The 12,842-nt window shown below is 48.6% G+C and overlaps 1 protein-coding gene across 9 annotated transcripts in view; it reads left to right on the top strand.

The window, feature by feature from the left end:
* Positions 1–6: 6 nt before the first annotated feature.
* Positions 7–12,842, top strand: part of ELMOD3 (ELMO domain containing 3) — a 28,556-nt gene continuing 15,720 nt past the window's right edge. For 4 of the 9 annotated variants that reach the window (XM_067704524.1, XM_067704515.1, XM_067704522.1 and 1 more), the window contains exons 1-7: positions 7–250; positions 1,250–1,426; positions 2,726–2,999; positions 6,838–6,915; positions 7,418–7,490; positions 11,135–11,203; positions 12,137–12,228. In XM_067704524.1, the coding sequence (XP_067560625.1) occupies positions 2,946–2,999; positions 6,838–6,915; positions 7,418–7,490; positions 11,135–11,203; positions 12,137–12,228 (366 nt within the window). In that variant the 5' untranslated portion in view covers positions 7–250; positions 1,250–1,426; positions 2,726–2,945. The other 5 variants (XM_067704517.1, XM_067704516.1, XM_067704519.1 and 2 more) reach the window with 5 other exon arrangements.

The raw sequence follows: 12,842 nt of genomic DNA, 5'->3' as shown, positions 1-12,842 counted from the left end.
CGTGCGCATGCGCGGAGGAGGCCCGTGCGCATGCGCGGAGGAGGCCCGGAGGGGCTGAGGCACCCCAATCGCGAAAGCTCTGGGAACTCGGGGGCTCAGCGGGCGAGACCCGGGGGTCCAAGGAGAAGGAATGTGGGGCGGAAATGGTCGCTCTGGGGCGAGACAAGGCTGAGAGTTGCAGAACAGAGAGAGACTCCTTACTGGCAGACCGGAGACATCGGTTTTGGTCTCGCTGGATGACCTGAGGCAAGTTGCTTTCCTGTTTTCCCCACCGAGAAAGTTGCTGTCCGGAGTCCCACCCTCTCTGGCTGGGTGTCTCGATGGACTGAGATCTCTGTTAACATACGCGTATCCCAGCCGGCGAGCACCGGGATTTGTGACCCCAAATTGGCCAGTAGTTTTGGCTGCGGCGCCCCCCTGGGATGGTGATGCCTGCGGCGGAGGCCTGGTCGGGGCTGGAAGGGCCGGGGAGGCCCCAGCGACAAGGCCGATGAAGGAAGTGGCACACCTGTGTGCGCGTTTTTATTTAAGGTGTGGACCCAATTTCTAGATTAAATACCTATTCAGAGAGTTTAAGCTCCAGCAAGCTTAAACTTAAAATCATTGCCCTTAATGTAGCTCATTGCCTAAAGTGGGTGCACCATAAAAATAAACAAGGACTTACTGTATAGCACAGGGAACTATATTCAATATCTTGTAATAACCTATAATGGAAAGCTATTCGAAAAAGAATATCTGTATTCAGATATATATTATATATATAATTGAATCACTGTGCTGTACATCTGAAACTAACATGACATTGAAAATCAACTCTACTTCAATTAAAAAAAATTTTTTTTAATTAAAAAAGTAAAGTGGGTGGGCTTCCCTGATGGCGCAATGGTTGAGAGTCCGCCTGTCGATGCAGGGGACACGGGTTCGTGCCCTGGTCCGGGAAGATCCCACATGCCGCAGAGCGGCTGGGCCCGTGAGCCATGGCCGCTGAGCCTGCCCGTCCGGAGCCTGTGCTCCGCAACGGAAGAGGCCACAACAGTGAGAGGGGCGCGTACCGCAAAAAAAAAAAAAAAAAAAAGTAAAGTGGGTGCACCATAAATACTGAATTTGGAAAGGATCCATCTTTATAGGATGGCCATTTCTTCAGGCCCAGCCATGAGGAACTTGCCTAATATTGGTAGGAGTGACTTTGTGATTTCCAGTACTTGCTTGTTTGACAGTTTCTGCTCTTTTCTTTCTCTCTTACAGATAGTAACTGTCCCTATTGAAGCCCCCAGCAGGGCGGCAGCCAGAACTGAGGCGCCAGCAGGCATGTAAAGTTGGTCATGCATCTCTGCTGCTTGATACATTTCGAGCCCAGTAACAGAAGAGCCTTCCTGAGATTGCCGTCACCATACTTGCCTGTCACCTTCGCAAGGTTGGCCAGTGTGTGAGTGTTTGGTCATATGCTGTCATGGAGGTCAAGGGGGAGGGAAAGGAAAGGGAGGCAGATGCTGAGACCCCAGAGAGAGCTAGTTCCTGAGGAGCACTGCCCTCCCCCTCAGTTACAGTGAGCCAAATGTCTAGCCCTAGAGTCGGGAGGTGTTCCTGCTCTTGGTGTTAGGAATCAGTCAGTGCGTCCTGCCCCCTGACAAAGAGTCCATCTTGTTACTGGCAGCCAGTTTGTAGGGAACCCAGATCATATTCTCTGGAGGGCTGACCTCAGGGCAGTGCCACCCTCCGTCCTTAGTCAGCCAAGTCTGGGTACTTCCCTGGTGGTCCAGTGGTTAGGACTTCACGCTTTCACTGCCAAGGGCCTGGGTTCAACCCCTGGTCAGGGAACTAAGATCCTGCAAGCTGTGCAGCGTGCCAAAAAAAAAAAGTCAACCAAGTTTGTGAGGTACGACTGCCAGTCATCTGCATACTTATCCACATTCTTGTTGTGACAGACATCCGTGGTGTCCACTTCCCCCATGATGAGGTGTGGGCCTGTCCAGCCCTCTTCCTAGGGTGGACTCATGGGAGGAAGGGCTTCGAGCTAGCCACACTGGCTAGGCAGCTGCCACATGTACAATGTTGGTGCTAACTGAGGAAGGGTAGGCACAGTGTTGCATTTTGAGTTTCTACCGTCGTAGGAACCTAATCTGGTATTAGGCCCAACCTGCGTCTGAGACCTAAGCAAAGCCTGAGCATTTAAGCTAAGACCGTGCACCGACGTGTCACTCTAAATCAGCCTCACCCCTTTGAGATGCTGCCCCAGATCTCAGTAACTTCATCGTCAGAAACAGATCCCCACCACTTACACTGGTGCTGCCTCCTGGGTACTGATGGTCCAGCTCTCGGACTCCTGCAGGGACCCCTTCTTTCCATCCAGTGACATGGATAGTAAGAGGCAGGCATTTGGCTAAAGAAGACTGTTTATTCAGAATATGTTTACAGCTGCTTGAAGATTTTTAAAGTCAGTTCTTTTTTTTTTTTTTTGCGGTACGCGGGCCTCTCACTGTTGTGGCCTCTCCCGCTGCGGAGCACAGGCTCCTGACGCGCAGGCTCAGCGGCCATGGCTCACGGGCCCAGCCGCTCCGCGGCATGTGGGATCTTCCCGGACCGGGGCACGAACCCGTGTCCCCTGCATCGGCAGGCGGACTCTCAACCACTGCGCCACCAGGGAAGCCCTCAAGTCAGTTCTTAACAGAGGCATAATTGAATGATGAAACCAGTTTTATTCTTTAATTTTTTTTTTTTTTTTCAGGGCTGATGCTCCGGAAACCTCAGGGACTCACAGAAACCTGCACCCCGGTGATGGCACACAGGGACTGTTTTCTTGTTCTTAGTCTAAGTGGTTGCCAAGAAGGAAGGCAGAGGTAGAACAGTCGGATCTAGGGCTCTCCCCAGAGCTTCTAATCTCAGACCTTATTAAACTCCTTTCTGAGCCCAAGGACAGAGTTCACTTGAACAAATGATTTTGAGTCATGAATGAAAACCCTTGCTCTTTCCATAATGAGAAAGAATTAAGAGGGGGACAGGTAAGCAAGCACTTCTGTTTGGGAAAGAAGGCGTTGGTTTGGGTTACGTTGTTAATGGTAATAAGACAGAGCGTACCTCAAGAGGACGTGGACCTTCAGAAATGTGTAGGAAGAATCCTCACTCTAGTTCTCTTTGTTCTACTAGAAGAAGCTTCTAGTCACTTCTGGGTCCATTGCCTTTCCTGACAGCTTATTTTCTAAGTGGGCTATGGGGTTTGGGTCTGGATTTGCTTGGGTGGGAAGAGAATTTCAGGCAGAATCCCCCAAGAAATGTGTATTTCATCAATTTGGGTTGCTTACCTTACTGGCCCTTTCTGTCTCCAGTGCGTGTTTTGGCCTGGTTATTGTCAGGACCCCTGAATCAATGTGCTGTGTCTTTTCTTTTTTCTTTTCGGCTGCACTGGGTCTTAGTTGCAGCCTGCAGGATCTAGTTCCCTGACCAGGGATCGAAGCCAGGCCCCCTGCATTGGGAGCACAGAGTCTTACCCACCAGACCACCAGGGAAGTCCCCCAATGTGCTATGTCTTCGTGTTAGCCTGGTGGCTTACCCTGCATTCCTTACCTTTTTTCACCACCTTGCCCAGAAATAGTCTTAAATGGAGCCTGTGGGATTCAGTGGCCAGAATGGGGACAAAGCCTGTGCTTTGGGAGTCCAGGGAGGTTTTTGTCACTGTTCTAAGATAGATGAACTGTTCTTCCAGAGAACATCTATCTTGGGACACTAGAGAGGACTGAATCGGAGAGGGAAAGGAAGGATGCGATGAGTCCTGAGCACACAGACTTCTCCAGGGAGCTGTTCAGCACGATGAATTACCAGATATTTTTGAGAATGTATCTCGAGCCTAGTGCTGTGCAAATGGTCTAAGAAATATAAAACAAGTATACGAGAAGGTCCCTGCACTCAAAGCGGCAGTCTGACTGGGGAGATGGGTCTTTTGCAGAGGTCCTTGTGCCGCATACAGAGGGGCTATAGGACTTAGAGACGTGAGGGACCATTGTAGCCCCAGTTGGTAAGGTCGGCCTCCCCGAGGAGGTGGAACTGATCTTGAAGGGAACAGAAAACACTGAGAAGGTGGAGGTGGGGGCGGATTCTGGAGGAAAATCACATGACCCAGGGGTTGGAGGTGAGAGGAACTGCAGCACATATGTTCATTGGATCAAATTGGGAGACAATAGTGCTTAGGCATCGTGAGGCCAGTTATGGAGGAGTTAGCTCAGCTGTGGTGTGTTTAGTGTCCATTCTTGTGTCCCAGGCAAAAAGAAATCAAAAAAGTCAAAGCTGTGTTTAAGGAGTGTTAGTTGGCAAAAATATGTGGAAGGGATTAGAGTAACAGGACAATCTGAGATTCTCGGTCCTTGACATAAGCAATGATTCCTTTAATTATTATTTTTTCTTTTATTTATTTTAGAGAAAATAATTCTGCAGATGGTTCAAAATCCAAAAGTACAGAGGATGTACATATAGTGAAAAAACTACCTTCCACCCTTGTTCCCCAGCTACCCAATTTTCCTGATGGAGGCAAGGTTACTACTTCCTTGGATATAATTCTGGAAATAGTCTCTGTAAAGACACGCAAATATATTTATGTGTTTTTTAGAAATTCAAATGGCAAAATAGTGTATATACTCTGCCCTTTGTGTTTCACTTAATATATCATGAAGATTGTTGCAAATTGTCCATAAAGTACTTTCTTACTCTTTTTTATGGCTGTATAGGATCTCATTGAGTGGATATGCTTTAATTTGTTTAAAATTCGTCCATTAGTGACAACTAGATTTATCATGGCGATCATTTTGAAATGTATAGAAATATCAAATCACTGTGTTGTGCACCAGGAACTAACAATGTGTTGTAGGTCAATTATACTTCAAAAACAAACAAATAGGGACTTCTCTGGTGGCACAGTGGTTAAGAATCCGCCTGCCAATGCAGGGGACACGGGTTCAATCCCTGGCCCGGGAAGATCCCACATGCCGCGGAGCAACTAAGCCCGTGCACCACAACTACTGAGCCTGTGCTCTAGAGCCAGCGAGCCACAACTACTGAAGCCTGCGTGCCTAGAGACCGTGCTCTGCAACGAGGAGCCACCACAGTGAGAAGCCCGCACACTGCAACGAAGAGCAGCCCTCGCTCGCCACAACTAGAGAAACACCATGCGCAGCAACAAAGACCAACGCAGCCAAAAATAAAAAAATGAAAAACAAACAAAGGAACTCATAGAAAAAGAAATCAGATTTGTGGCTACTAGAGGTGGGGGTGGAATTGGATGAAGGTGGTCAGAAGGTACAAACTTCCAGTTATAAGAAAATAAGTACTAGGAATGTAATGTACAACATGATAAAGATAACACTGCTGTATATTATAAATGAAAGTTATTAAGAGTAAATCCTAAGAGTTCTCATCGCAAGGAAAAAAAGTGTTTTTTTCTATTTGTTGATGTATCTATAGGAGATGATGGATGTTCACTAAACCTATTGTAGTCATCATTTCATGATGTATATAAGTCAGATCGTTATGCTGTACACCTTAAACTCATACAGTGCTGTATGTCAGTTATATCTCAGTAAAACTGGGGGGAAAATATAAAGTATAATAAAATAAAATTAAAAGTCCATTAGTGGACAGTCAGGGTTTTTCTAGCTTTTTGTTTTTATAAACAGTACTACCATGAATGACACTGTCAGCATGTCATTTGTACATGGATGACTATATGTGTTAGATAAATTCCTAGAATGAAATTGCAGGCCCCAAATGTGCACAGCATATGTGATTTCGTCAGATATTGTCAAGCCAGAGAGGTGGTACCAATTCACTCTCCAGTGTCTTATAACTCTTGGTCGTCTAGCCAGCACAGTGTTAACACACTTCTTGATCTTGGATAATAGGATAAGTGAAAAACATTATCTCGGAGTAGTTTTATTTGACATTTCTCTTGTTATGAGTAAGGTTGAGCATTTCTTCACGTTTAAGAACTATTTGTGCTTCCTTTTATGTAAATCATATCCATGCCAGTTTTTCTACTGGGTTGTTTCTTTTCCTTACTGATTTGTAGGATCTTTTTTTTTTTTTTAACATATTAGGAAAATTAGCCCTGTATTGGTGATATGAGTTGCAAAAAGTTGGTCAGATGGTTTTTTAAGCTCCAGTAGGGGGAAGGTTTGGCTGAGCAGAAAGGCCAAAAGTGAGGAAAGTGCTACACTCAACTTTACTTACTCAGAGCCTTGAGACCTTGAACGGAGCAAGGAAATCTGTATAATGTTATATTAACATTGGGCTTCCCTGGTGGTGCAGTGGTTAAGAATCCGCCTGCCAATGCAGGGGACACGGGTTCGATCCCTGGTCCTGGAAGACCCCACAGGCCGCGGAGCAACTAAGCCCATGCGCCACAACTACTGAGCCTGCACTGTAGAGCCGCGAGCCACAACTACTGAGCCCACGTGCCACAACTGCTGAAACCTGCACACCTACAGCCCGTGCTCCGCAACAAGAGAAGCCACCGCAACGAGAAGCCCGCACACCACAACGAAGAGTAGACCCCGCTCGCCACGAGTAGAGAAAGCCCGCACACAGCAGTGAAGACCCAACACAACCAAAAATAAATAAATTAAATATATTTAAAAATTTTTTTTTTAAAGATTATATTAACATTAAGCTTTTCGTGGTTTTTCTTAAGACTGATTAAACAGGAGTTTTCCCTTACAGTATTCCTTGTAGTTGACTTCTCAGGAGTTCATCCATTTTGTGTGTGTGTGTTATTGGAAAAAGGTGTGACGTTTAAGCTGTCATCTTTGAGGGACTACTACGTGCCCAGGAGACTGACTTTGGTTTGTCTTGCAGGTTGAAGGTGTGTCTGCTGGGTACCCTCCACCATGTGACAAGGACAACAGTGCTCTTCTGGCTTTCAGGGGAATTCCTGTACGTATCACCCACACCTCAGTGCTTCCTGTCGGCAGAAGCTTGTGTTACTTGCTGCTATATGGTGCCAGGCACCGGGACACAGGAGGGCACAGACCCTGCCCTCCAGTAGCTCACACTTTGGATGGGGGTGTGGGGAAGGCACAGGCATGCAAGACAACCTCTATCTGATAAGATACTTGTTATAATGAGGCAGAACATAGAATGCAGCGGGAATACCGCAAGCACACCTCTGTCTCAGTTGAGTTGAGTGGATTTTTGTCTGTTTGCTCTCCAAGGAGAGCATATATTCATACCTGTCCTCACGTCACTCAACTGCTCCGTCATAGTTGGCATTTTCCGGGTGCTTCTCTTTAAGATTGGTTTTAACCAACCCATGTGGGAAGACTAGATTCTTCTGGCCTCCAGTTTCGAGGACACTCAGTACAGCGGGTGGGACTTGTTTGTGTGGGTGGGGGGACGTGGACTCTGCCCTCGCACTAAGGGTCAGCTGCCCCTACAGATCTCAGAGTTGAAGAACCACGGCATCCTCCGGGCCCTGACGGCAGAAGCGAATAATGGCTGGGAGCAGGCTGGTAAGTCCCCCTCGGAGCCTGGGTGGGACTCAAGGCGGAGCTCCCTGTGGGTCTGCTTTTCCTCATTTGAATTTCTCTCACTACTTTTCCTGTAGAATTTTATATATATATATATATATATATATATATATATATATATATATGTACATTTATTTATTTATTTTTGGCTGCGTTGGGTCATCATTGCTGCGCGTGGGCTTTCTCTAGTAGCAGTGAGCGGGGTCCACTCTTCGTTGCGGTACGCGGGCTTCTCATTGCGGTGGCTTCTCTTGTTGCAGAGCACGGGCTCTAGGCGCGCGGGCTTCAGTAGTGGCATGCGGGCTCAGTAGCTGTGGCTCGCGGGCTCTAGAGTGCAGCTTCAGTAGTTGTGGCACACAGGCTCAGCTGCTCCGCGGCATGTGGGATCTTTCCGGACCAGGACTCGAACTCGTGTCCCCTGCATTGGCGGGCAGATTCTTAACCACTGTGCCACCAGGGACGCCCTTCCTGTAGCACTTCATAGAGTTATCATCCTTCAAGGGAAGTTAGAGACCTGAGTTCTAATTTGGCCCCACAAGCCCTGCTGGTAGCTTACTGTGCGCCTTTGGGCAAATCATATAATCTCTGTGTCTACAGTGGAAATATTAGTACCTCCTTTGTCCTCAAAGGGATGTTGTGATAATGAAATGAGACAGAGTGGGTGAAAAGCCTTTGAAAAGTTATCCTGTTTTATCTGCTTGACATGGCTCTTCCCATACTATATTTAAAGCTCATTCCACTTGCTAATTTATTACACAGAAAAGCACACTCACCAATTCAGAAGAACCAGTTCTGGAGCCAGATATCTCTGGCTTAAGTCCTGCCTCTTTCACCCATCAGCCCTATGACCTTGAGCAAGTAACTTAATCTTTCTGACTCTCACTTTCCTCATCTATAAAACAGGGATTATATCAGAACCTGTATGATAGGAGTTGTGTAAGGATTAAATGAGGTAGTGTAAAGTGCTTAGCACACAGAATGTAAATCATAGTGAACGCTCATTGGTGTGCGTTGTTGTCTTTAAATTCTGTAAACTGAAAATGTAATCTCTAAGAATATGGGGTCTGTTAAAAATATTCCAATGTAGAAAAACTATATGGAGGTCTGTAAAGTATCTTTTAATTGAATTTTGTCTTTACCATGTGGTGACAAACCTAACATTTATTAGAGATGTTGCCTTAAATGCTAAAGTATTTTCTATTTCAGTGCAACTGGCATTTATGTGCCAGATATTCCTTTTTTTTTTTGTGGTGCACGGGCCTCTCACTGTTGTGGCCTCTCCCATTGCGGAGCGCAGGCTCAGCAGTCACGGCTCACGGGCCCAGCCGCTCTGCGGCATGTGGGATCTTCCCGGACCGGGGCACGAACCCGTGTCCCCTGCATCGGCAGGCGGACTCTCAACCACTGCACCACCAGGGAAGCCCCAGATATTCTTAATCATACTAAATAACTACAATTTTTTCCCCAGATTGCTCTCAGCAAATTTAAACTAATAGGCCGACTAGATCAGCTGTGCCGTTTACTATGCGAATAAGTAGAAGAGGGCCTAAATAAAGGAGGCAGTTGACAAAAGGAAAAACGATAAAGAGCCGTACTAACGGGACCTGGGTTTGTTGTCCTGGAGATTCGTGCTGTGGCTCCTCGTTCTTCTGTCAGTTTAGGGGAAAAATAGTATTTATGTCAGGATCATCTTCAGAGGTGGGAGTCCTAAAGGAACCAGGAAAGGAGAGAGATGCTCTTACACGGGTTGGATGTTTGTCTCCAGTTTGGGCACCAGATTGCGTTGCTGCTTGAGACCTCGGACTTTCTCTTGACTACCTTGCTGTCACAGTAAGCTCCCACACCCTTGCCTGTGAGGTTTGTGCTCCTGGCTCACAACCTTTGATCAACCCGTTTGCAGGTGAAGGTGTGGGGGGTGAAAGATGGATCGAGTTGCTCATAATGATCTGAAGTCATGAAGTCAGTGAAGCTGGATGTGGATGAGGGGTGAAGGGTGGGGAGCTTCTCAGCGTCGTGATGAGATCCATGGCTGCTGCTCCGCTCTTCTTGTTTAGCCACTTTGTCCCTCTTTTTCATCTCCCAAGGGTTCAGCATGCTGGAAGTAAGTTTTGTTTTCTTCACTGTCCCAGGTTGAGTGTTCTGTATTCTGTTGAAGTTACCTAGTTTGGAAGCCCTGGTGTAGTCTGCTACCCCGGGCTGGGGCTGGCAAGATTGAATGTCCTAGAAGTCCAGGATTCAGGACCCCGGACCCATCTCATCTGCTCCCACCGTCCACATCCCTGCTAGACCCGAGCCCACAACTGCGTCAGTGATACTAGCTGATGTTTATTGAGCGAGTGGCCTTTGGGCCACGCACTCCCCTAGAATCTGAAGAGTTACGTCCTCCTCACAATAGTTGGAAGAGTGATTACCAATGGTTAAGTGACCTGCCCGAAGAAGCGCAGCTCGTGAGGGACAGAGATGGAAAGTTGACAAGCAGTTTGGCTCTGCGCTGTGCTTTGCCAGCTGAGCCCTCCGGCTCCCCAGCAGCCTCCTTGTCCTCGTTATCCTTTAGTGTTTTGATTTTGGGGTACCTTTTTCTTTAATTTGCAAGTATACTTACAAAACAGTTCACTGTCACGTGAACGTCCTCAGCCCGGATTGCGAGGCAGAGGGGAGCTGTCCTAACCTGCTTTCACCGCCCAGGCTAGAAGGCTCACGAGTTTGGGTGTCAAACAGAGGTCTCTCCATCCTGCCCACTGTCGGCCAGTGTCGTCCGTAGCAAATGGGAAAAGCCAGTGATGGGCCATGCTGCCAGCAGTTTGGCCCAGAGAGTGGCAGCTGTGGTGTGGAGAAGAGGGCTGTGTGGTGGTTATAGAGCGCCTGTCCTGCTGCTTTTTTCTTCTGTTTCCCTCGCTTTTGTTGTGCTTTCATTCATTCATCACACATTCATTGTGGGGACTTCCCTGGCAGTCTAGTGATTAGGACTCTGCACTTCCACTGCAGGGGGCACGGGTTTGATCCCTGGTTGGGGAGCTAAGATCCTGCATGCTGCAAGGTACAGCCAGAAACAAAACAAACAAACAAACAACAACAAAAACATTCATTGTGCACCTGTCATGTGTCAGGCGCTCAGAACCCTACCTTCCTGTGGCGCCCAGTGCAGTGGGCAAGACAGTTTGCAACATGGTGGTAAGCATGGGGTGTCGGGGTCTCTCATGGAGCAGCTCCTAACGCAGATTACAGAGGCTAAAGAAGGCGCCAGGTGAGGGTGATGCCGGAATTGGCTGAAGGATGAGATGGAACTGTGCTAGAAGGGGCTGGAACTGAAGGTGGGAGAGCGGGGTGTGCAGAGGCACCCAAGGGGGCTGTTGAGAGACTTCAGGTACTTCTGGATGCCCCAGGACAGAGCCAGAGAGGTAAGGAGTCTCCCGATTGTGAAGAGTTGGGGTTTCATCTTGAGAATTATGGAGACGCCCTGGAGGGTTCTGAGCAGCAGGCTGCCGTCAGATCTGCCTTTTTGAAAGCTCACTCTGGCATGTCAGAGGGTAGCAACAAGGCCCAAGGCAGGCAGGGAAGGCCAGGGGCTACGACAGCAATCCGGACACACCTCGATCTCAGACGGTCTCCTTTTCTCACTATTGCAGTTATGAATACAGAGGTGCTCCGAGCCCAAGAAGAATGGGAAGCTGTGGACAGTATCCAGCCAGAGACAGGTAACTGCCTCCTCACAGCCCGCTGCTGCTAAGCACACGAGCCACCCGTGCGGCTAATGTTCTGTGCCTCTGGGATTAGGATACAGAATTCCTGGGTCTTCTCATTTCCAATACGTGACATAGGATAAAATCTCTTTTCCCAATTCAGAGGTGATGCCATCGACCTCTGGAGGGAATGGGGATGAATGCCTTGGGGAGAGGGCTGCCAGCCGTGAGAGAAGACAGGGAGGACCTTCATCAGGGTCAACGTCTGCAGGGTGATGAGGTCAGGCAGAGGATGGAGGCAGGCAGCCAGGACCCCTGTGTCAGGTCGAGCAGGCTGTTCACTATACAAGCAAGTCCCTGGAACTGGGGGCTGAAGCCATCTGCTGGAAGCCTCTGTCTCTCGTGCCTTTCAGGAGGTTTGGATGGAGCTGCGGGAGGGGAGAACTGGGACCCAAATCTAGCCTGAACCCCACTTGAGCTCCTGAAGAGATGTTAGAGTGGACTGTATCAGCCATCACCTGTATTGCGGACTGATGAGTCAGTACCCTGTGGCGAAGGCTGGATAGGGGATCATTCGTATCCAGGGCGTGAGAAGGGGCAAAGTAGAAGATAGGAAAGGCCCCTAAACAAACCTGTAGCATGCTCCTGCATGGGTACCTCCTCCAGGCAGTGACTTGCCCCCGCTCACAGATGAGTGGACATTAGGGGCCCCTGCAGATCTATCTCCACTCACTTCAGCCTCTGCACAGCCGGGTCCGAAAGGGAGTCAGCCCAGCAGATAACGCCACCCCCTTGACAGAGGAGGCTTGGTTGTAACTGTAGGTGTCTGACGTTTACAGCTGAAAGTCAGCGCTGGGCTTAGAGGTGGCAACCGGCGGCCCTCAGTAAATGTCTGCTGATAGAATGACTACTGTTACAAGTGCCAGAGTGTCTTCCCTTTTGCCACAGGGAGCCGGGCCAGCTCAGACCAGCCTGGGCAGCTAATCTCTTTCATTGAGGCCCTCCAGCATTTCCAGACCGTGGACCTCTCTTCCTTCAAGGTATGACAGTAGGGAGGTTTGGGGGTCTCAAGCAAAGCACTTTCTTCCCAGGAGCCAGGTTTCTTCCCCACCAGGATAGGGCACTGGGCAAGCAAGATGGAACTTTCCAGGCGAGGGCTCTGTCTCGACTAAGAAATCTCGGGGCGCAGGATCACAAGTGGCCAAGGACCCACATGTCATGTGGGCCCCAGCGGCCTTTCAGGGACTGTGCCCCCAGAACTCTAGTGGCCCTGTCTTATAGGGGCCCGTGGAGCTGCTCCCTGCTTTCTCCTCCTAGGGATGGGGAGGTCTGCAATCAGATGCTAGGGAGTTCCTTGGGGAAGCAGGGCAGCCTGTCCAGAGAGCTGAGTAATTCACTGCCACCGCAGGAAAATCTTCCATCCCCTAGAGGAACAAGAAGTTATTTGGGAATTTAAAAAATATGTGGGGTTGGAAAAAGAAAGAATATGAAGGAGAGTAAAAGCTGACAAGCTTTCTGGGGAATCTTGGTGACCAGTAGTAAGTTTAGAGAACTGTGATCCCAGATCTTCAACCTAAAGCCTGGCTCAAGGAGCGAAGCTAAAAAGATAGGAATCAGATTGGCTTGTAGGACCCAGAGATCCAGAGGCTGCCGA

Source organism: Pseudorca crassidens, chromosome 14 (genome assembly GCF_039906515.1).
Source record: "Pseudorca crassidens isolate mPseCra1 chromosome 14, mPseCra1.hap1, whole genome shotgun sequence".
Classification (NCBI taxonomy): Eukaryota; Metazoa; Chordata; class Mammalia; order Artiodactyla; family Delphinidae; genus Pseudorca; species Pseudorca crassidens.
The sequence above is the reverse complement of the archived record's forward strand: the minus strand, read 5'-3'. Positions and strand labels throughout refer to the sequence as shown.